Source organism: Notothenia rossii (genome assembly GCF_949606895.1).
Source record: "Notothenia rossii genome assembly, chromosome: 4".
NCBI classification, from domain to species: Eukaryota; Metazoa; Chordata; class Actinopteri; order Perciformes; family Nototheniidae; genus Notothenia; species Notothenia rossii.
The window spans coordinates 31,034,131-31,054,894 of NC_136902.1; the positions used below are offsets into that span (position 1 = coordinate 31,034,131).

At 39.8% G+C, this 20,764-nt stretch overlaps 2 protein-coding genes across 5 annotated transcripts in view; both read left to right on the plus strand.

Moving 5' to 3' along the window:
* kcnq2a (potassium voltage-gated channel, KQT-like subfamily, member 2a) overlaps positions 1–3,018 on the plus strand; it is a gene marked incomplete at its 3' end in the record, with an annotated part of 33,672 nt that extends 30,654 nt beyond the window's left edge. The window contains exons 8-13 of one of the 4 annotated variants that reach the window (XR_013807177.1): positions 82–176; positions 761–820; positions 1,691–1,720; positions 2,395–2,448; positions 2,735–2,813; positions 2,926–3,018. Coding sequence is in view for 3 of the 4 variants with exons in the window: in XM_079675433.1 (XP_079531559.1) it covers positions 82–176; positions 761–820; positions 1,691–1,720; positions 2,395–2,542 (333 nt within the window). Of the gene's footprint in view, positions 1–81; positions 181–760; positions 821–1,690; positions 1,721–2,394; positions 2,550–2,734; positions 2,814–2,857 lie in introns of those variants that run through there. The other 3 variants (XM_079675434.1, XM_079675433.1, XM_079675435.1) reach the window with 3 other exon arrangements.
* Positions 2,887–20,303, plus strand: LOC307035754 (potassium voltage-gated channel subfamily KQT member 2-like). The gene is made up of 6 exons (XM_079675432.1): positions 2,887–3,022; positions 3,180–3,379; positions 8,937–9,042; positions 15,101–15,232; positions 16,997–17,090; positions 17,655–20,303. The coding sequence occupies exons 1-6, from the start codon at positions 2,973–2,975 to the stop codon at positions 18,489–18,491; spliced, it is 1,419 nt and encodes a 472-aa protein (XP_079531558.1). The 5' UTR covers positions 2,887–2,972; the 3' UTR covers positions 18,492–20,303.
* Positions 20,304–20,764: the final 461 nt, after the last annotated feature.

The window sequence follows — 20,764 nt, forward strand, 5'->3', positions numbered from 1 at the left end:
ATTTATGGGATTTACAGCAGATTTGATTCCTGTTTGTGCTTCTGACGAAAAGATTAAAAGTCGTTTCCTGTCTCTTTCCAGGGTGCTTGGAGGTTTTATGCTACCAACCTTTCCCGGACAGATCTGATGTACACTTGGGATTTTTACGAGCAGACTGTAGCGATCCCAATGTACAGGTAAGTGATGGATATGTCTGAATAATGCTTTACATTTTCAATAAATACTGTTTTCCCATATCACATTCTGCCATCCCTCTGAAAACTAAGCTAAGTGGAAATCTGATCCTTTGTCTTATTGTATTCTATACTCATTTGTTGAATCAGATACTAGCATCGCTGAAGCATCGCTCACCGGTGGGACTTTCACTTTCTGCTTAAATAAGGGTAATTGTACAGTGGCTGATGCTGGTGTCTTGGCAGTGACACCTCTTTTGAAACATAGTTCCAAAGACAAACACTGCAAGTGGCTACTTTGTAAAATTAACCACCTATTTCACTGCCCAACTGTATGAATCAGCAGTTGAGCTGCCATGCCAGACTTTCACGGCACACATTTCTGACTAATATGTGTCTAGAAGAAGCTGCTTGTTTTTTCTAATTGAAAATGGCTTCTGTTTTTTGGTTTCATTCCAGTTGTAGGTAAAAAGGCGATGACCAGCAGAATAGAGAACTGCCAAACTAAAAGTGCCCAGCGGCGAGCTTCAACTTTTCGACATTGAGTTGAAAGTTCCTTGACAGAAATGCTCTTTGTCTTTTCCCAGACTCATTCCACCTCTGAATCAGCTGGACCTGCTGAGGAATCTGAAGGGAAAGTCATTCAGGTAAAAACATGAGCATTGACAAAGCCGAAGATGATAATGAAAAGGATGCTGGGATGATTACACTGTATAATGGGGAGCATGATGGGTAATGGTTATTGCCAGTGAAGAAATAATCTTTGGATTGGAAAAAAGCATATTTAAAAAAGAAAAGGGATACTAAAAAAAAATTATTCACTTCTTAACTGGCAATCAAGCAAAACGACAACCTTTGATAATTCAACTGGTAAACATAGTGTAGCGTTGAGGGCCACATACATTTCTTGCATTGAAGAAGACTTCAAACTAGGGATTGAGACCATAAACTCACTTGGAACATGTATAGAGTGGTAATAAATCAAGCGAGAAGTAAGGTGATTTTTTCATAGACTTCTATACAATTTGACTTCTGATCATATACAGTCTATGCTTCTGACCAATAGGGCTGCCCCTGCTGGACATTAGAGATAATGCAGGTTTGAGACATTTTGGCTTTGGCTTTACTTTTGAGACCCGAAAGCTATGTATGACCTCTTTTTTATTCTAATGAAATGCTTATATTAATTTGATAGAGACAGCTAAACTATGAATTAAAGTCTGTGTTGCTCATTGTCTGAAATGTACCATATAAAGTGACAATATTTTAATGTTGTTTTCAAAGCTTTTTTTAGCCACCTAAAATGGCTTAAATGGCTCATGTCATTTCTTATCTTTTTTATCTCGTCTTATACTGTATGTAAATTGAATTTGAAGAAGCACACTTTTTTACATCTAGCAACTCGTCTTAATATTTCTCTGAACATGTTCCAGGGCTAATCTACCACAACCTTAACAACATGGCTCGATGTTAATTATGACATACAGTGTAACAGTTAGTTTCTCCTCTCCTCATAGGAAGGACTCTCAAGCTGAAACCTCTCCCAGGTCTGTGATCTGTTAGCATTTTATTTCTCTTCACCTCCCTTTGGCTTCTCTTCAAATCTGCTCTTAGCTGCTGCTGAGGCACTCTTCTTGAGGGAGTGTGTGTGTACAGTATATCTGTGTGTGAGTGTGTGCTGTAAGTCCTGCGTGTCCGACATGGATGTGTCTGTATGTTAAGTAACTCCTTCAAGAACGGTCATGCTGCATTTGCTCACATGGTGCACCAAAGATCAGCTGAATTTGGCCTCATGCCCACTTTCTCACCACTAAGCTGTTCTTTGATTCTCTGGCTTTCAGCATCAGCTTGGGAACAAAAAAAGTGATTTTGAACACTTTAGGAGCTTGATTTATATCACATTGTTTTTGACTAAAGAAACAAGTGTTATCTTTACAGATGTAGTAACACTTTATCATGACTTGGTCCTTTATAAGCTATTTGCTTATTGTATGCCCTAGGAAGATACTAGCAGGCATTTCAATTCATTACACATGTGGAAAAGTAACAAAAGGAAAAATAAATTCAACTAACTGCTAGTTATATACAACAAATCTGTATTATAAATCAGTCACAATAAAATGTTACTGGCATCACAGTATAGCACACACACTGCTGTTTTTGTGACTGTATCCACTGCTACTTTATCTTTTTGTGTCTCCTCTACTACCCACCACTGCAGTAGTGAAAATGCACACAAAGACAGACTTTGCGGGTGCTGTCCGAGAACTATTAGGTATAGTTGCTGCACAGATACTAAGTCTGCATTGCAAGTCTGTATGTGTTCTTCCATTCCTACCTCTGTTTCCTTTACCTACTCAAACACATAGAGGGAAAGGACTTAAAAATATAGCTTAGTGAAAAATAGTATGTGACATACCTTTTTTCTCTGGAAAGATAATGCAGATATACATCCCTGTTTACCGCCCTGTCACACTATGGTTTCTGTTTAGTAATGTCTCTATGCAGTTTATTTGCTTGCTCCCTTTTTTTTGCCTAATCAGCAAACTTCTGTTCAGCAGGCAAGGTGCATATTGCTGAATACTTAATGCGTTTCCTTTGACCAGTTCCCGAGTATCAGGCGGAGCTCACAGTATGATGGTGAATTATTTTGCATGATTTATGTTCACTTTTTTTGCACACAGTGAGACCGCAGCTCGGCCTTTTTGAGACGTGCAGTGTCACTTTGCTTCCCATGCATGCTTGCTTGTAGCTTCCTGCTGCTTGCCTGACCCACTGAATGCTCCACTATGTTCGTATATGGACTCCTTCTGCTGTAGGACATTGCCCAATTTTACGTTTCCACAGAGGTAAGATTTATCATCACATCAGCGCAGAATTTGTCAAATTATAAAGATTACACTTGCACAAGAAAGCAGTAGGATAAAGACATTTAGTTAGTGTATTTAATTAAATGATGCATCAAAAAAATTGTTACATTTCCTTGTCATTGTTTACTCTCTGTAGTCGGAAGCCCAGCCTGAAGGACAAGGTGTTCCCAAGTCCTTCCAAGGCTCCTGTCGCCAAGGGGAAAGCTCAGTCTCCGGAGGAGGGGACTGAGGCCAGTCCAAGCAAAGTTGCAAAGAGCTTGAGTTTCAATGAGAAGAACCGAGGGCCAAAGCACGCCTTCAAAGTCCGGGGCAGCGCCTCACGCCAAAACTCAGTGGGTGAGCGAACTCCACAGTCCAGAATAATCCGTTTAGAAGAACACTATCACTACCACTACCTTTTTGTCAAGAGATAGGGTTGAAACAGGTTAGGGTTAAAGTTGAACAACAGTGCATAGTAAAATATATCGTTTATTTTCTCTAAATTTGTGTGCATGTTAAGATAGAAATTCTCTGAAACAGAATTTAAACTCAATCAAACATCTTAAACATTAAGCAGCCTTAAAATAAGCTTGACATTTTTTGAAGTAGTTCTAGTGACCGATATACTGTAGGCCTATCTGCACAGGAGGAAGGAGCTGAGGAAGAGTGACTAGCTACATTACTGGCCAATGCTAGTGCTAGCTAGTGAGCTTGGATGAAAAGTTGAATGTATACATCATTCAAAAAGTAGTTTAAATTGTCACTGAGACTCAAGTAATTTGTCAATGGACTAACATTTTGAGTGTGGCATTTTAATCATGGCCATCTTGTTTTTTTGGAGCTAGTAAGTGAGCAATCTGGACAGGAGGGAGGAGCTGTGAGAAAGGACTAGCTGAATTACTAGCTAATGATAATGTTAACTAGCTAGCTTGGTAGACAAGTAGCATCCATCATTCATGTAAACTTCTATACTAATTGGAATACTTATTTTGTCTTTAAAAAAAATCGTACTTAAAACAATTGCAACAAATCAACGACTGCATCCTTAAAGTGTTTATTAGTACAACTACATCATACATGCCAACCTTTCCAAATCCAAAAGAGGTAGGTTTGCACGTGGCAATTGTGCACGCCCAAATTAGGTAATCAGAAGAAATGGAACCCCAGTAATTACATGTATAAACCATGTATTTAACATACATTGCATCATTTTATGCATTTTTCAGAAAAAGTGGTAGTTTGGTAAACAGTGACATCAACGACATGTCTGGTCTGTAAAATGCCTGAAAAGTAAAAGAATGGGAGATAAATATCCCAAAGTCTCCACATTTTATTATATTTTTAATGTGTTTCTGGTCCTCTTTCAGTTGAGACAGTGTAGATGAAGGATGTGTCAGGATGAACTCTTGTGTGAACATTGGATAAAGCCAGGTTCATATTCTTGTTTCATGTTGTTGACATATTAGAGTCAAAGGTTTGCACAGAGCGAAATATCTTTGTGTTGCGCCATAAATCAGAAAATACTGCATTAAAAAAGTCATTTCCTGCATTTTTCTACTGATAAAGTGTGATATAAATAATGTACAGGCTTTCAGATTGCTGTAGTTCACTAAACACATTAACGACATGTTTGCTGTTGAAAATGTCAGAAAAAGTGAAAGAATGGGAGATAAATATCCCCAAATCTCAAAATGTTATTATAATTTGTGTGTGTTTGTGGTCCTCTTTCAGTTGAGACAATGTAGGATGCTTCCGGAAAAGAACAAACACTGGATGTCTTTCAGTCGCCAACATGTGTTTTCGAGACACTGATATTAACGGGGAAATCCTGCAGGACTCAAATGCCTCGTCGGGGGTAACGCTGCCTTTCCCGCAGCGTTACCCCCGGTCTGCACGTTGTTTCTCTTTCAGAAACACAGAGGACTACTGTTTGTATGATGCGATCACGCTGCAAACGGTGTCCACCAAAAGTCGAGTCCAGTGTCTATGGAGTGTCATTTTTATTTGTTATAGTTTGGGAAGATTGAAAATCGGTTGGGAAAGCCAGCTAAATCGGTAGGCGGTAGAAACATGTCAAAAGCGGTAGACTACCGTCCAAATCGGTAGGGTTGGCAGGTATGCTACATGATAATCAACGCCTTGGTAGTGACAATTTTCTCAAAGACGTCTATACAATCAGACTTTTTTTTCAACCAAGTTGCTTTTAATCATCCCATCTTAAATCCCAGCAGGAAAGCCACTAGGCACAATCCCTTAAATGTCAAACTCTTCCTTTAAGCCAATGCAAACTGCTTATTGTTTAATTGCTGAGAAACTAGTCTTTTCAGTGTTTCAAACTTCAGAAAATGTTGTCTAGCATTTAAGAGAGCTAATATCCGTCTATTGGTCTATCCCAGGGGTCTGCAACCTTTTTGACCAAAAGAGCCATTTTGCTCCTTTTTCCCAAACATTTTTTTGTCTTGAGCCGCAAAACATATTTCATAGCTTGATAGCTAATAAAGTTGCATTTATTGTTATATCAGACAAAAACTACAGTTTTTTTGCATTTATTAGGCTATTTATTACCTTATATAAAACTGTTAACCTCTAATAAGAAACAAAGAACTCCTATAAGGACTGCTACAGGATTTGATTTGTAGATTTGATTTGTTTTTGATCTGTATTTTTGAAAATTATGTAACTTTTTTATTTTATTTTTAGCATATTGTTTATTATATTATAACTTAGTACTTTTTTAGCATATTGTTTATTGTTTATTATATTATAACTTAGTACTTTTTTTAACGCATTTCAGATATGCTACACTAAGCTGTCTGTGGCTCTTTCCTGCCGTAACGCTGCAAATTTCCCCTCTGTGGGACTAATAAAGGGATTCTGATTCTGATAAGGAGAATTAAAAATAATACACAGGCCTACTTTAAAATAAATTAAACACAGCACTTGGGGAGTCCTCTGCACATTTGAAGGGAAAAAATATTATTAAAATGGGCCCACTTTGAAATAAATAAAACATATAGCTGCAACCTAAAAAGAGTTAAAAGTAGGGTAGGTAAGAATGGAGAAACCAGCTCGAGTGCGCTAGAATTTGAAAATACACAACCGGAAAAAATATGCCTCTTCCTTCAGACTTTCTTACAGAGTCCCTCCTCCAACACACACGAACGCGCATCATCAACAAGGCCACGAGATAAGTTTGTGCACAGATGGAAGGCTGACAGGCAGGTAGGCCATCCAGTTATTTTAGCCGGGCCGGCTAAAATGATTGGTCGTGCTTTTTACAGCGCTACGGCTTCCAGAGATTAATTTTTGTATGTATTTATTGTCAAAGCATTTAATATATTCATTGCTATCGGGACGTTAAGAGCATTCCATGGAATATAACAAAAAGTGTTTTCTGAAATGAATTACATACCCCATTGAATTATGACTGAAGATCGTCAGCTGTTTTCCTCTCCCTTGTTGTTCCTCGATACGTAAAGGCTGCAGCACCGTTGACAACTTCTCTCTACATATCAAACATACCGGTAAACCAGCATCGTTTGCTGTGAAAGCATATAACTCTGTCCACGCAGAATTAAATCCTGTGTTCCTCCGGTACTTTTCTTTGGTTTAACCATAGTTCGCTCATCGAGCCGGGGGTCCCCGCGCGAGCGCCTCCAAGAAAAGGCGCTCGCGCGGGACCGTAGCAGGATGTGACGCATATTTTAGTTGAGTTGGCCTAATTAAAACCGTTTTGTTTTTTATTTATGTGTCACAGTATCACCTCAAAATACAAGATACGAAACATTTTCAACCATGCAACAAAATATAAATAGTCTTACAAATACTTTTATATCATATCCTTCTTATTTTTGTCTAAGCTCAAGGGAGCCAGAGCAGAGGGCTTAAAGGGCCGCATGTGGCCCGAGGGCCGCAGGTTGCCGACCCCTGGTCTATCCAGACATTAAAGGTGGGGTATGTAATTGATTTCAGAAACACTTTTTGTTACATTCCATGGAATGCTCTTAACATCCCGATAGCAATGAATATATTAAATGCTTTGACAATAAATACATTAAAAAATGGCATCTGTGGAAGCCGTATACTGTAAAAAGCACGACCAATCATCTGAGCTGGCCCGGCTAAAATAACTGGATGGCCTACCTGCCTGTCAGCCTTCCATCTGTGCACAAACTTATCTCGCACATTGGTCATGTGCGCGTTTGTGTGTGTTGGAAGAGGGGCTCTGTAAGGAAGAGGCAGATTTTTTCTGGTTGTGTACTTTCAAATTCTAACGCACTCGAGCTGGTTTCTCCAAAATTACATACCCCACCTTTAAGTCAAATCTTACCTTTATGTATGCTGTTTTTGTATTTAGTAAACCAGCTTGCTGGGCTCTTGTTTACATTGATAACGCTAGAGTTTTCCACATAACAGTTATTGGGTTGATGTGGAAGGACATTCATCATATATTTTTGTGTGGCTTCATGCACTCATGTCACAAGCTGTGTGTTTTTATAAATAATGTATTACAATAAAGCCTCTTCGAAGTAATTGTACAGAAAAATGCAGGTAATATTGCCATATTGTTTCCACTGCATGCATTCAAACATCTCTGGCAAACAGGGAGATTATCTCGGCACTAAAGGCAAGATTCCAATGTGTTGCGGGGGAGACATATTTGGATGTTGGTGTCCAGACGTCATTTGATAGCTAGGCAGCCCAACTGCATCCACATGTCCTCAAGGCCACTGTCTCACTATCAACAAATATACTTTTCATTTCTTATTTCTAAAACAATTTGAACCAATTCTCATCAGTTCTTTTTCTTCTTCCAATTCATGGCATGTTAAAGTGCTGATTGAAAGGCAGGATGAAGACTTTGGACTCCAGTCATGATGACATGTCTTCAATTTAGACTTTGATTTACTCTGTATTGTCTGGCTGTTACTTTACCATATGTTACATGAAGTTGTATGATATATGTGATTTGTTACATGTAAATGTAAGAGAAGAGAGACCAGCTGTTTCGAACATGAGTCAGAAATCATTCAGTGGACTAAACCAGTTCCCATGTTTGGAATTGATTTGTCTGCCATCGTCATCCGGCTAGAATCCATAACAAATCTTTCTCCATGTCTCTCCTCTCTCTCTCTTTGCAGCAATTGAAGGTTTAATAAGTAAGACATTGGGATATGTTGTTGGTTGTCCTCTTTGGGGAAAATAATTTAAAGAAAAGTTAGCTTTACTGGTCTGACAAACCTGCATGTTGAGAACTGCTGAGATTTGTTTACTTGACATGAACCCCCCCCCTCAACGATGACTGAAGACTGAAGCATGATACTAGCTGAGAGCAAGCATGTATTTATAAAGACTGTAAGAGCTGTAAGATTATAGTTAATCTTACAGCTCTTACAGTCTTTATAAATTCTTTTTACATAAATGGGCGGCTAAATTAATTTGGGTTCAAGTCAAATAGCGCCAAGATAATCCAAATTTGACCCAGAGACAAAAGTCTGCTTTATGTTGCATGAAGAGACCTCACTTTCCCTACCAAAATCTCACTTAATAACTAACTATGATAAGGCCTTGAAACCCTTGCCTGTGTGCGACATGTAACTAAATCCATAGATTACAATGCTAATCTAGCCTGTTATTGGGTGGTGGGAAGAGAGCACTTTTATGGAAGGTTTTCGAAAAGCTTTATCCCATCAGCACTATCCTTCAATTCTGCACCAAGTCCTTTTTTCTGTTGTTCCTCAAAGCCCGCCACTACCCTCACAAACTGGCTAGCTGGCTTGAAACCAACTTGGTAATTGAATTTTGCACTCCTTGAAAGCTTCAAGCAAACAGCCCTGCTTTGCTTCTGCGGTGGATGCTGGGTGTGAAAGCAGATTTCATAATGTTTACGAGTGTCCTTGTCTTTGCTCTGTAGAGGCCAGCCTCCCAGGAGAGGAAATTGGTGATGATAAGAGCTGCCACTGTGAGTTTCTCACTCAGGAATTACCTCCAGGCTTGAGGGTGACAATAAGGGCAATATGGTAAGGAATCACTTTTATTCCCTTTTTTTGATGGTTCTGCAATATTTATTTCACCCATGGAGAAAGAAAACTATGAATGATGTGTATGGCATTTCCTTCCACCAATGGTGCAGGCTTCACTAGCTCAAACAGTGATTAACGGAAAACATAGCTTTTTTAGATTTGGACATAATTTATAAGCAATAATAAAATAGTAATTTGTACCTAACAAATGAATAGCTGTGATTTGCAAATGTGGTAAAAACTAAGTCTGAACGTGCATGAAGTCATACAGTCAGATACATTAAAATACAAGAATGCCACGCCAAGGTCATCGCAAAATGTTAAACCAAGTGAAAATATAATTTGTATTCGCTTCAATATACAATGTGTTCTTTCTTGGCCCAAGCTCGACCATTCCAACAACTTTCATTATAATTGGGTAAAAAAAAACATATCAAACGATCCGATACTAAAACATGAGCCTCTTGGTGGAGGTAGAAAATAAATATGTATCCGCACCGAACTTGTAATTCCTTGGCCCATGCAACACCATTCCACACCATTCCACCAAGTTAGGGTTAGGGTTTCAGGTCCATTAACATAGGATCAGTATGTTGCTGCTTACAATGGGACAGACCAACAAAAACATAACAACATTTTATTTATTCAATTTAGCTGCTTCAGTTTTAAGGCCCTGACACACCAAGCCGATTTCGGCCGTCGATAGATGTCTGGCCATCGTTGAGCGTCCTGTCGCCCTACTCAGATTGGTGTGTCCCGCACCGTCGTATCTTTTCGGCCGTGCCGACACCTCCCGCTGCTGATTGACCATGTTGAATCGGCAGCGGAGGCTGTCTGCAAAATAAATCACTCTGATTGGCTGTTCAGCTTAGCAAATCAGTGCATGAGAAGCTAAACAAGTGAGGAATGCAAACAAACGATTAGGCACACACAGACTGCTATTATTTTTAATTTTCATCTCACCTGGACGCAATCATTTATTTTACATCATGGTGATCTGGAATGAAGAAACCAACTCAGTTGCCACGTAATTTGCTGCCACACTTCCTGCATGAGGTGGACAATAGCTTCTTCAAGTATTTAACGGACAGGACCCTGACGATGTGGCTATTAAAAAAAATATTGTATTACTTACTATTTTTATCTTATTGTCGATTGTTTACATTGTACAGTTCTACATTCGATAATAAACCACTTTTTACCGCTACTGCAAAATACAAAACTTTATTTCGTACCTTCATACTACAGCCATTAGATAACACAACATTTAGAATGAGGATACAATTAGCTATACTACAATAAAAGTCAGAAGATACAGATGTACATGATGATGCATCATTTGCCTTTCAGTGTTATGATGTTGTATATTAATATAATCTTGGATTATAATTATTGATGCATGGAATGTGGTAGCAGTTCATGGGTTAGAGTTAGGCTAGCAACTCACAGCAGCAGTATGCCTACACTATTGTCATTAGTGGCGTGAACGTTACCACAAAACTATAGGCATATATATTATAGTTCATAACAGGTAATGTCAAAGCTATGAACTGCATTGTTGTAGTTTAGCTGCAATATAAGCTATATGTAACATCTAACATTTACAAAAGTCACCTGTAATAGTTACCTTAGGACTAGATGCCGTTTGCATGGTGGAGAGCAGCAAGGTGATGAAGGGACCTTTTGAAGACAGTGCCACTGTAGCGCATGCGCACTTCTTATCTCATAATTATGACTTTTTATCTCATTATTTCGACTTTCTTATCTCATAATTATGACTTTTTATCTCATTATTTCGACTTTCTTATCTCATAATTATGACTTTTTATCTCATTATTATGACTTTCTATCTCATAATTATGACTTTTTATCTCATTATTATGACTTTTTATCTCATAATTTCGACTTTCTTATCTCATGATTATGACTTTTTGTCTCATTATTTCGACTTTCTTATCTCATAATTATGACTTTTTATCTCATTATTATGACTTTTTATTTCATAATTATGACTTTTCACGGGGATTTTATCTTTTTCAAGTGGCGGAAATGGGCTTCCATAGCTATCTCTTATATTTAGCGGAGGAAAACAATTGTGACATCAGTTATGACATCACTTACGCCACTCTGGGATTTCTACTCTTTCTAGTTGCGTATTTTTCATAGTCTTATATTTCAACAGTTTTACGACAAACTGTGACTTTTTTGACATGAAAATGATTTTTTAAGATTGACAAACATATTATGTGTAATTCGTGGCACAATTGAAACGGGATCGAAAGATAATTTTTCTCTCTCCATTGTCTTCAATACATAATTTTTCCGAAATAAGGTCCCATTGACCGGAAGTAGATGGGCGTGACTACGCCACTCTATAGAGTGGCGGACTCCCTCCCCTTCCGGGGGACATCCATGGGACCTTATTTTGAAAAAATTATGAATTGAAGTCAATGGAGAGAGAAATATTATCTTTCGATCCCGTTTGAATTGTGCCACGAATTACACATATGATGTTTGTCAATTTAATAATTAATTAAAATAAAATAAAAAATGTGTCATAAAACTGTGAAGTAACACATTTGTTTGTGTGAAACGCTCAATGAACTACATCTCTGGTCTCGCAGAACAACACACGTCACCAAGATGGCCGTCACTACTGTCTTGTCAACAAAACGATTGACTACCCTCACTGAAACACGTCCAGAAGAATGTCATGCAAAGCTGCCTGCCTGCCTTCCTTTGATTCTCTCTGAACTGCCTGGTCTTTTTAATGTTTAATGTCAATCATTTGTGCAGGTAGCATGAAGTAGAAAAGACCGGGCTTAAATTGTGATCACACCGGTGACAGTACGAAATATGACTACTACTCTTATTGTTTAACATTTTGGGTTACTTAATGTTACTTCATATTAAGGCTAATAAAAATGACAAGGCTGTAATGCTAACTAATGTGCTAGCTACTAGCAGGGTTGGGTTGTAACGGAATACATGTAACGACGTTACGTAATCAGAATACAAAAATCAAGTAACTGTATTCAGCTCGCGTTACATTTGAAAAACGAATAATCTGATTACAGTTACTTTCGTAAACCTGAAGTGAATACATTTTGGATTACTTATTGGAATTATTGGTGGAAAGATTTCCTCACAACATTTAATATTCATTATTAAAGGTACAGCCGAATCATCACAGCGCACAAAAACTTTTACCGCCGCAGATGGACCAAAAAAGCGTTTGAAAAAAAAGGGGCGGGTCCGCTCAGTGAAACAATAACAACAAAACATGGAGGAACAAAAGTCTGCGTTTAAGTCGTGTGTGTGTAGAGGTGTGTGTGGTTAAAACACATCAGCCTGCGGTCGCCCTTTAGCCTTATGATTTTGAAGGTAAACACAGCGAAGGCGGTGCGTGAAAGGCGGTGCGTGAAAGGCACTGCGCGCTCGTCTTCTCAGAGACTGAGTTAACCCTCCCGCTGCCTCCTGGTGCTGCAGAGATTTCATGAAGTGAAGGAGGTTTTCCTTCTATAAGACAGCAGTGGGCAGCAGATACTGTGAGTGTCACGGACATGAATTCATAGATCAAGGCAGACTGGTGCACAGAGTCTCCTGTTTTGCCGATCCGGTGCTTAAACAAATATAGCTCTACACCCCTGGCCGACATGTCCTTAAAATTAAGTCCGAGTTCGACATTTTAATTAACGTCCTGACAACACTGGCAGGACAGAAGGCGACACGCCCGTTCTAAGCCGTGTCCCTCACTCCTCACATCCCAAGCTGCATCCCCAAAAAGTTTATTATGTTGTTGCATCGTTTCAGATGTTATGTTTCAGTTGTGCTCTTGATAAGCCATTAAAACAGTAAAAACACGTTCAGTTTCCTTTTTGCTTTTTGTGTCTCCTGTACACCAAAACATACCATCTGTGATGGAAAAAGAAAGTAATCCAAAAGTAATCTAAAAGTAATCTGATTATGTTACTTTTTTAAGACTCGTAACTGTAACTGTATTCGGATTACTTTCAGAGCCATGTATTCAGTAATCAGTAACTGATTACATTTACAAAGTAACCCTCCCAACCCTGGCTACTAGCTAGGTAGCTAACTTGATCCAGCCACTCCTGGTCCTTTCATCAGACGGGAAGCGAAAGAACGAGCAAGACCCATTGCTGGTATGATAACAACCTGGTACTAAGCACACAGGCATCTTGTTAAAGTTATCTTATCTTAGCCAGCGCCATATAGATGGATTATATCTATATGGCGCTGATCTTAGCTATCTCTTAGTGGAGGAAAACAATTGTGGCATCACTTACGCGACTCTGGGATTTGTAGTCTTTCTAGTTGCATATTTTTCATAGTCTTATATTTCAACAGTTTTACGAGAAACTGTGACTTTTTTTACATGGAAATTATTTTTTAAGATTGACAAAAATCATAATAATTCATGGCACAATTCAAACGGGAACGAAATATAAGTTTTCTCTCTCCATTGACTTCAATACATTATTTTTCCGAAATTAGGTCCCATCTACCGGAAGTAGATGGGCGTGACTTTGCCACTCTATATATCACGCAGTCTGTCTTCCTCTTTTGAATGACGAATACACACTACCGCCGCCTGCTGGTAAGAAGAGTTATTGCTACTCACTCATGCATGTGCAGTGCTTATGTGCTACTTGGCCGTCGGCTGAAGTCTTTGCGGTGTGTTCCAGTGCGACTCTTTGGCCATGGAGACGTGAGGCGACACAACATTCGGTGTCAGTTTGGTGTGTCAGGGCCTTTAGGGTCTTGTTTTTTTGCATGCTAGCTTGATGTTCCTCTGTCATGACCAGGGCCTCATTTATAACGCCGTGCGTAGGATTGACCTGGGAAGGTTGCTTACGTAGTAGAAATCCGAAAAATGGGTCAATACATTTTCCGCCACTTTCCGATTCACCAAACATTGCGTACCGGCGAGGAAAGTGCGTATGGCACTTCCTACGCCTGTTTCCCTTGATAAATCACAACCGACTCGAAATGCGGTGCAGCTTTTGCGGGCTTCACGTAACGCCCATGTTTGCCTATAAATACTCAAAGAAACGCCCTTTCATTCATTCATTTTTGACCGACTGCATGGAGAAGATCGCAGGAAATGACAACAGAACAGCTAAAAAAAACATTTCACACCGTGTCAGATTTTGGTTATTTTGGGGAGGTGGAGATAAATCATATTGTTTGGTGGATGCAGTTTGGACCAGAGTAGCAGCATGGACGTCGGATCGTCACCAAAATAAATAAATAAGTGGTCTGAAAAAGGTTAATGACAAAAAATATACACATGCTCTTAGTTTCCATACCTCCTGTGTTTTACGAGCGACTTATCAAGTCTTAGCAAACGGCATAGAACACGATTAAACATGCATTAAGCATATATAAAACCATGCTCGTATCTACAACCTATAGAAATGCAAAACGGTGTCAGTTTAGGCGTAATTCTGTCCTCCTGCTTACCGCATCATTTATGAGAAAACATTTCATAACATTAACACAACATATTCGAGGTGGTTTTAAATAACATATCCGTATTTATTTATTTCTCCCACTTATGTTTTTGTTTGCACTGAGGAGTCTCAAAGAGGCGTTTGTTAAATCATTTTAAGATTGGCTTTAACCAATGTTGGAAAATGAGAGGTAACATTTTATTTATGGTATTATTTCCACATATTTCTCTCCATTCTTCCTTCTGCCAACGGTGTCGCAGTTACTCGTCTCTCCCGTCTTTGTGCTTTGTGCGTACGCATGGGTTAGAGTTTGCGTGGAGGACCGCACGTTTTCCCGTGAAGTTAGTATTTTATAAATCGCAAAACTAGAAACTGCCGTACGCCATTTTTTTGAGCGTATATCCCTTTATAAATGAGGCCCCTGGTCATGACTAACTGAGACTAATGAATAGAACAAAGCTAGTTTTCATGTTATAATAAGTAAGACCTGTGGTACATTGACAATTTAAATGTCAGCTGTGAAAAAAAGCCTACTCACGTATTCTGTGTTTCATGTGAGAAAATAATTTGTCCCTCCTCAGCATCATGAAGTTTCTGGTGTCAAAGAGGCGGTTCAAAGAGAGCTTGCGGCCTTATGATGTCATGGACGTGATCGAGCAGTACTCGGCAGGTCACTTGGACATGCTGTCCCGCATCAAAAACCTGCAGTCCAGGCAAGTGAACGTACAAAACACACTATGTTGCAATTTAAATCTAAACCACACTTATCTCTAGGTCTCCTCAGAGTGAATAACCTGCCTGAATGTCACTGTCACTGTGAGTTCAAAAATATCAGGACGGATATTGGGGATACTTGGAAGCATTTTCAGACTCATATCTTAAGTTTAATATTAGTTTAAACTGAGTGTTAATAGTAGAACTGTGATTCAGTAATGCAGTGTTTTTGGATACACACATGTTGTCATTGATTTGCCTGTTTCATTTGTCCAACGACATGTGTTGTGTTCCCAGTCGTCACATTTATATCTCAAAATACGATCCACTCCAGCTTTGAATGCATCACAATTCCATTTTTTAGATATAACATTGATGTATAAATCACATTGTTTTACCTAAGTCCCTCACATTTTGCTCCCCTTGAAGGTCTAACATGTAGAATAAATATATTCCAACAGCGAAAAACATGCACTCCTCATCCACGAAGCAAGTCAGACTCACCGTATGTCTTGTGTGTGTGGAATATATTGAAAACGTGTTCTCCATAGCTGATGTGATTCCCGCGTTGCTTCATTTTGCATTGCACTCATATCGTCTCTGTGTGCCTTGCCAGGATAGATATGATTGTGGGGCCCCCTCCCCCCTCAACACCTCGCCATAAGAAGTCCACTGAAGGTCCTAGGTTAGGTCAATAGACTGCACCTCTAGAATGTTACCAGCATATTGCTCTTTATAGTCCAAACATTAAGGCAGTAACATGCTGCCTTATTATTTTGATTGACAGAACCCCTTTTGAGTTCAAGCCACTTGACCTGTCTCATTGAGCTGAATTTTACATGCTGAGATGAAGCTACAATTTATATCATTAAAAAAACATGTTAAAACACCTAATTTATGAAATATAAAATAGTTGCATCTCCAAGGGGCCTTATCGTTGCTTTTTGGGGCTTTCCCTTTCCTGTAGTCTGTTATATCGGTTTTTGTGACATCACTATTTTACACCCACCCTTCTATTGGCTAGCACTCATTCTACCTGGGTGGGACGTCTCTAAGCAGTTGACCAATCAAAACAGAGTCAGCCAGCTAACCAATCAGAGCAGACTGGGCTCTGGTTTCAGACAGAGGGTGAAAAGAGTTGCCGCAGCACAAGCAGTATGAGAAATAAAGACCCATTTAGACATTAAGACAAGTCACAGTATTCGAACAAAATACAATTATGAATCTGAAAATGAGCATAATATGTCCTCTTTAAGAGATTTTGTGCAGGTACCTTTTCGTCACATAATCAGCTGTTCTCACTCAATTTCAATGAGCCATGTTATATGGCCTCACTCAACAGGGGTTTGATAGTGCTAGATGCTTGTTCTCATATTGGAGAGATAGAAGGACGGCTCCCCCAGCAGGATGCTATGGAAATGAAGCATGAAGCATAACAAAAGCATGCCAAGTGATGCATTTTGGCCCTTAGATCAAATATACCCCATATTCACATACTGTCAATATCGCCTCATCTCATAAAGCATGCGTCCACACTGTCCACCTGAAATCAATGTTTCCTCAGGAAATGCTCAAATATTAGGCCATCCTTCATTCAGTCTAAACATACAGTATTTGTAGCTTTATGAGCATCATATAACCTACTGTAAACCTACTTTCCATGTACCAGTTCACCTTATGGCATCATACACTTCTTAAGTTTAAACCCATGTGGCAGAACAGAGTGTTTTTTAATACCGGATATTATTTTTCTCCAATGCTAGAGTTGACCAGATAGTTGGTAAAGGGCCCAAAGGTGACGGAGAGGCTTCAGATGACCAGAGCATGATGGGACGTCTGGTGAAAGTGGAGAAGCAGGTAGGGCTGTTGCTTCCAGCTGTGGGAAAGTAGTAGCCTATGAGTTGGATTATTTGTACTATTGTTTTTCTGAATTTAAACATTGTTAAATACTTGGTATGAATATCTTTTTATGGAAGTGTACAAAATATATATTGTCTGGTCTTAGTTTTATCTCCTGTGTTTTGACTTAAAGCTCACCTATTATGCTATATTTGAACAATATATTATAGGGCCATATCTATACAAAAAATATCTCTGAAGTGTTTTGCTCAAAATACCAAGCAGATCACCCATTGTAGCCAAGCCTCATACCCCTCTGTTTCAGCCCTGTTACAAACGTGCTGATTCTGGGTCAGTAGCTTTAAATGGAAATGAGCTGGTGCTGGCCACGCCCCTTTGGAGCGTCCGCATTAGTTACTTAGAAAAACGTTACTGTTGAATAAATAAAATATTTTTTACTTTTTTAAGTCATCGTCAATGGAAGAGAGTAAGCACTTTAGATCAAGAAAATGTATCACCCGAATCCTTTGTTGACAGGTGCCTGTCAGAACCTTCCGTACATGTTTTTCTGTCTTCCTGCAGGTGGTCTCTATGGACAGGAAACTAGATTTCCTGGTCAATGTGTACGTGCAACGTATCCCTCGATCAGAAACAGATGCCTTTTTCAACTCCAAAGAGCCGTACCCAGCCCCGCCTTACCACAGCCCCGAGGAGGAGAAGGAGGGCAAAGAGGAGTTGAAGGAGGAGAAGGAGGTGCAGATATGCTCACCTGCAGAACTCCCCTGCTCTGACGGCTCTTTGGAAAAGAAAGATCCTTTACTGGGTCGCTCTGTGGCGATATCGATGGGCACTCCCTCTGGCAGCCACAGTCGCGCCTCTACCTCCTGGCAGCACCAGCTGCAGCACCCCCTCAGCCAGCCCGCCTGGAACAGCAGCGTGGCCAATTCCCCATCACCAGTGGGAGGCAGCAGAGACCATTCGCCCAACCTGTTCCGCCTCCCGCCTCCACCTGCTCCAGTTCACGAGCGAGGCTCTTCTGGCCCGGGCAGCAGAGAGAGCGACTCCCAAAGCAGGAGGCGCCACCGGAGGCCGAGGTGCCAGCGGGACGCCGCCGCTGTAGAGAGCGATACTTCTCTATCCATCCCGTCTGTTGACCACGAGGAGCTGGAGCGCTCCTTCAGCGGCTTCAGCATCTCCCAGGCAAAGGAGGACTTCTTTGGGCCGACTTTCTTCACAGGCTCAGGAGGGGGCGCCAACGCAGCGCCTGAAGCCGCCGCTGCTCCTTCAATTTGTGCCAGGGTACGACCCTTCATAGCAGAGGGCGAATCAGACACAGACTCTGACCTCTACGCCCCCTCACCTCTGTCCTTCACCGGAGAGGTCTCATGCGGAGAAAGGGGGTGGCCCGGACTGAAGTAGGTCAGGAAGAACTGCTACGCCCGGCAGAGAGGCGCATCAGGTGACCTATCATGTGACCTTGTAGCCAACTGACTGACTGTTGCTGCTGACCGTGCTATTTAAGGTTAAAAGTTAAGTCAGCGATTCTAAAGAAAGGTTGTTGATATTTGAACTCAATAACAACCAATACCCTGCTCCAGATTTACCATCCCTCCCACTGCCTTTCCCTTTATAAATACATCCATGTTCTGCCCCTGGTTGCTGATTGGCTGGAATGGTGTTGTGTCCATTTGCTTTTTTCACACTTACAGAACCAGGGGTGTGAAAGAACAAACACAGAGCAGACGGTTAGCAAACTAAAAGGGAGATATTTACTCAAGTTGACAAAAGTTGCATTTGATTAGAATAGCAGACTCCACCTTTAGGCGTATGGTTATAATTAGCAGTTTATAACTGAAAATAAAATCAAAGGGTCGTTTTTATCACCTTTTTTGTTTATTAAGCAACGCTTAACTGCATTGCATCTATCAGGATCTTGTTTAATTAGAAAAAAGCTATTTAGGGACATTTATTATCTTAATTTGGGTCATTTTATTGAATTTCTTAAATGTGATTTATGACACTTCATTTCGGCATTTTATGAAACAAAATCACCTTGATTTCTTCCAGTGAGTGCACTTCAGCACTTCTTCTGTTACTCCATTAATACCATCTTCCCTTATGTGTGATTTAGTCATGCAAAATTGTTTAAGTCCTGGTTAGCGTAGTGTCTTGCTAACTTCTATACCTTTGAATGACTTGTGGTGTTATGATGCCAAAACCCTAGCTATGATAATCAATTAGATTCTTGCAGAGTAAAAAAGAAACATGCTTGCTTTTCAGCATCGATAACCCGGCTGGTGTTTACTGAATACTACAGAAGGACTCCCCCTCAAAGTATTGCTTTGATACTTCCACATCGAAAAATGAACCGGCTGCATGGCATGTTACTGTTGGTGATTTATTTAAGGATTGCAGGATACAAAACCAGCCATGAGTCGGCAGACAAATTCCATGTGAATTTCTCTTAAATACAGACATACATGAAATGCATGAGTGGTTTCAAGCTACAGTTTTTAAAGGGGCTCAATTACAATCATTTCAATGCAGCCTAGCTTGTTGATTTCAATGGCTTTCTTTTTCTAAGCAAAACCAAATGATTTACACATGAAATACAAGGACAGATGCCACATATGGAAACAATATGGACTCAAATGGGTCATTAGCTCATTTATTTTTTACTGTTATCGTACAACATGCAGTGTTGAAGTTGGGCTGTCTTATGGGACATGATGGTGTTAAGCCTGCAATGCATGAGTCAGTCACCTAGACTCTCAGCTGCTACGTCAATTCTGCACTTAACGAGGAAATGCAATAACAAGCAAGCAAGGCAATCAAGAAACCATCCTTTATCTTTCACACAAAAACCTATTGTTTATAAGTAAATATAAATGTACTTTCATAAAAGTAGTGCAAGTGCATTGTTGCATAGGACGCCCTGTGGCCTGAGTGCAGTTTTTTAGTCGAGTAATGCTAAAAGCATGGGATTCGGATCTGAAGCATGAACAGTTGTTATAAAAACTAACCCGAGTCATAGGAAATTATAAAGTTTTAACATTAACATGATTTAGTAGAGACTGTTCACACAAGATTTTTTTCAGAAACAAACCTGCTGGCATGTTTTCTACAACCCAAAGAGAGGACCTGTAGAGTTTTACATGAAACAGTAGCTTTTAGTTCAACACCGTCATGTAACTGCACCTTCTTCTAAAATAATAAAACTTTGTACATCACTGAAAATCATCTCTCCTGTTTTAATGAAGCATTTCTGTGACTTTGAGAAGTGTTTTGGCCATATGGTGTAATTGTGGCTACCTATCAGCAGATGGCAATCAAGAGCTTCAGTTGAGAGGGTCCTTGTGTGTGAGGGAAGTTGTGGGGGGGGGAGTGGATAGATGGACGGACAGTACTTGATTTTTAGGACTCATAATATGTTAAGGTTCAGACTTGGGGACCTATTAGAGTTTGATGGTTTGAATTAATATTTTTTACAAAAGCTTTTGTACTGTACTTGCACTGGATTTTGGATTATCGTCAAAAAAAAGCTCTATGGCAAACCAAAGTTTATCAGTGACAATAAGTATCAAAGTTGCAGCAACGCAATTGCTGGAATTAAAAATATAATGTTATAAACAATTCAAGCCAAGATCCCTTGATATCAACGTACCCTCCCCTAAGTAGATGATCATGCATAA

What these genes read in the sequence shown, in the direction of transcription:
- LOC307035754 (XM_079675432.1), top strand. Translation starts at nt 2,973, where the DNA reads ATGGACTCCTTCTGCTGTAGGACATTGCCCAATTTTACGTTTCCACAG. An exon ending in CTCACGCCAAAACTCAGTGG is followed by an intron (nt 3,380 to 8,936) that starts GTGAGCGAACTC and finishes TTTGCTCTGTAG; the next exon opens with AGGCCAGCCTCCCAGGAGAG. An exon ending in GTGACAATAAGGGCAATATG is followed by an intron (nt 9,043 to 15,100) that starts GTAAGGAATCAC and finishes GTCCCTCCTCAG; the next exon opens with CATCATGAAGTTTCTGGTGT.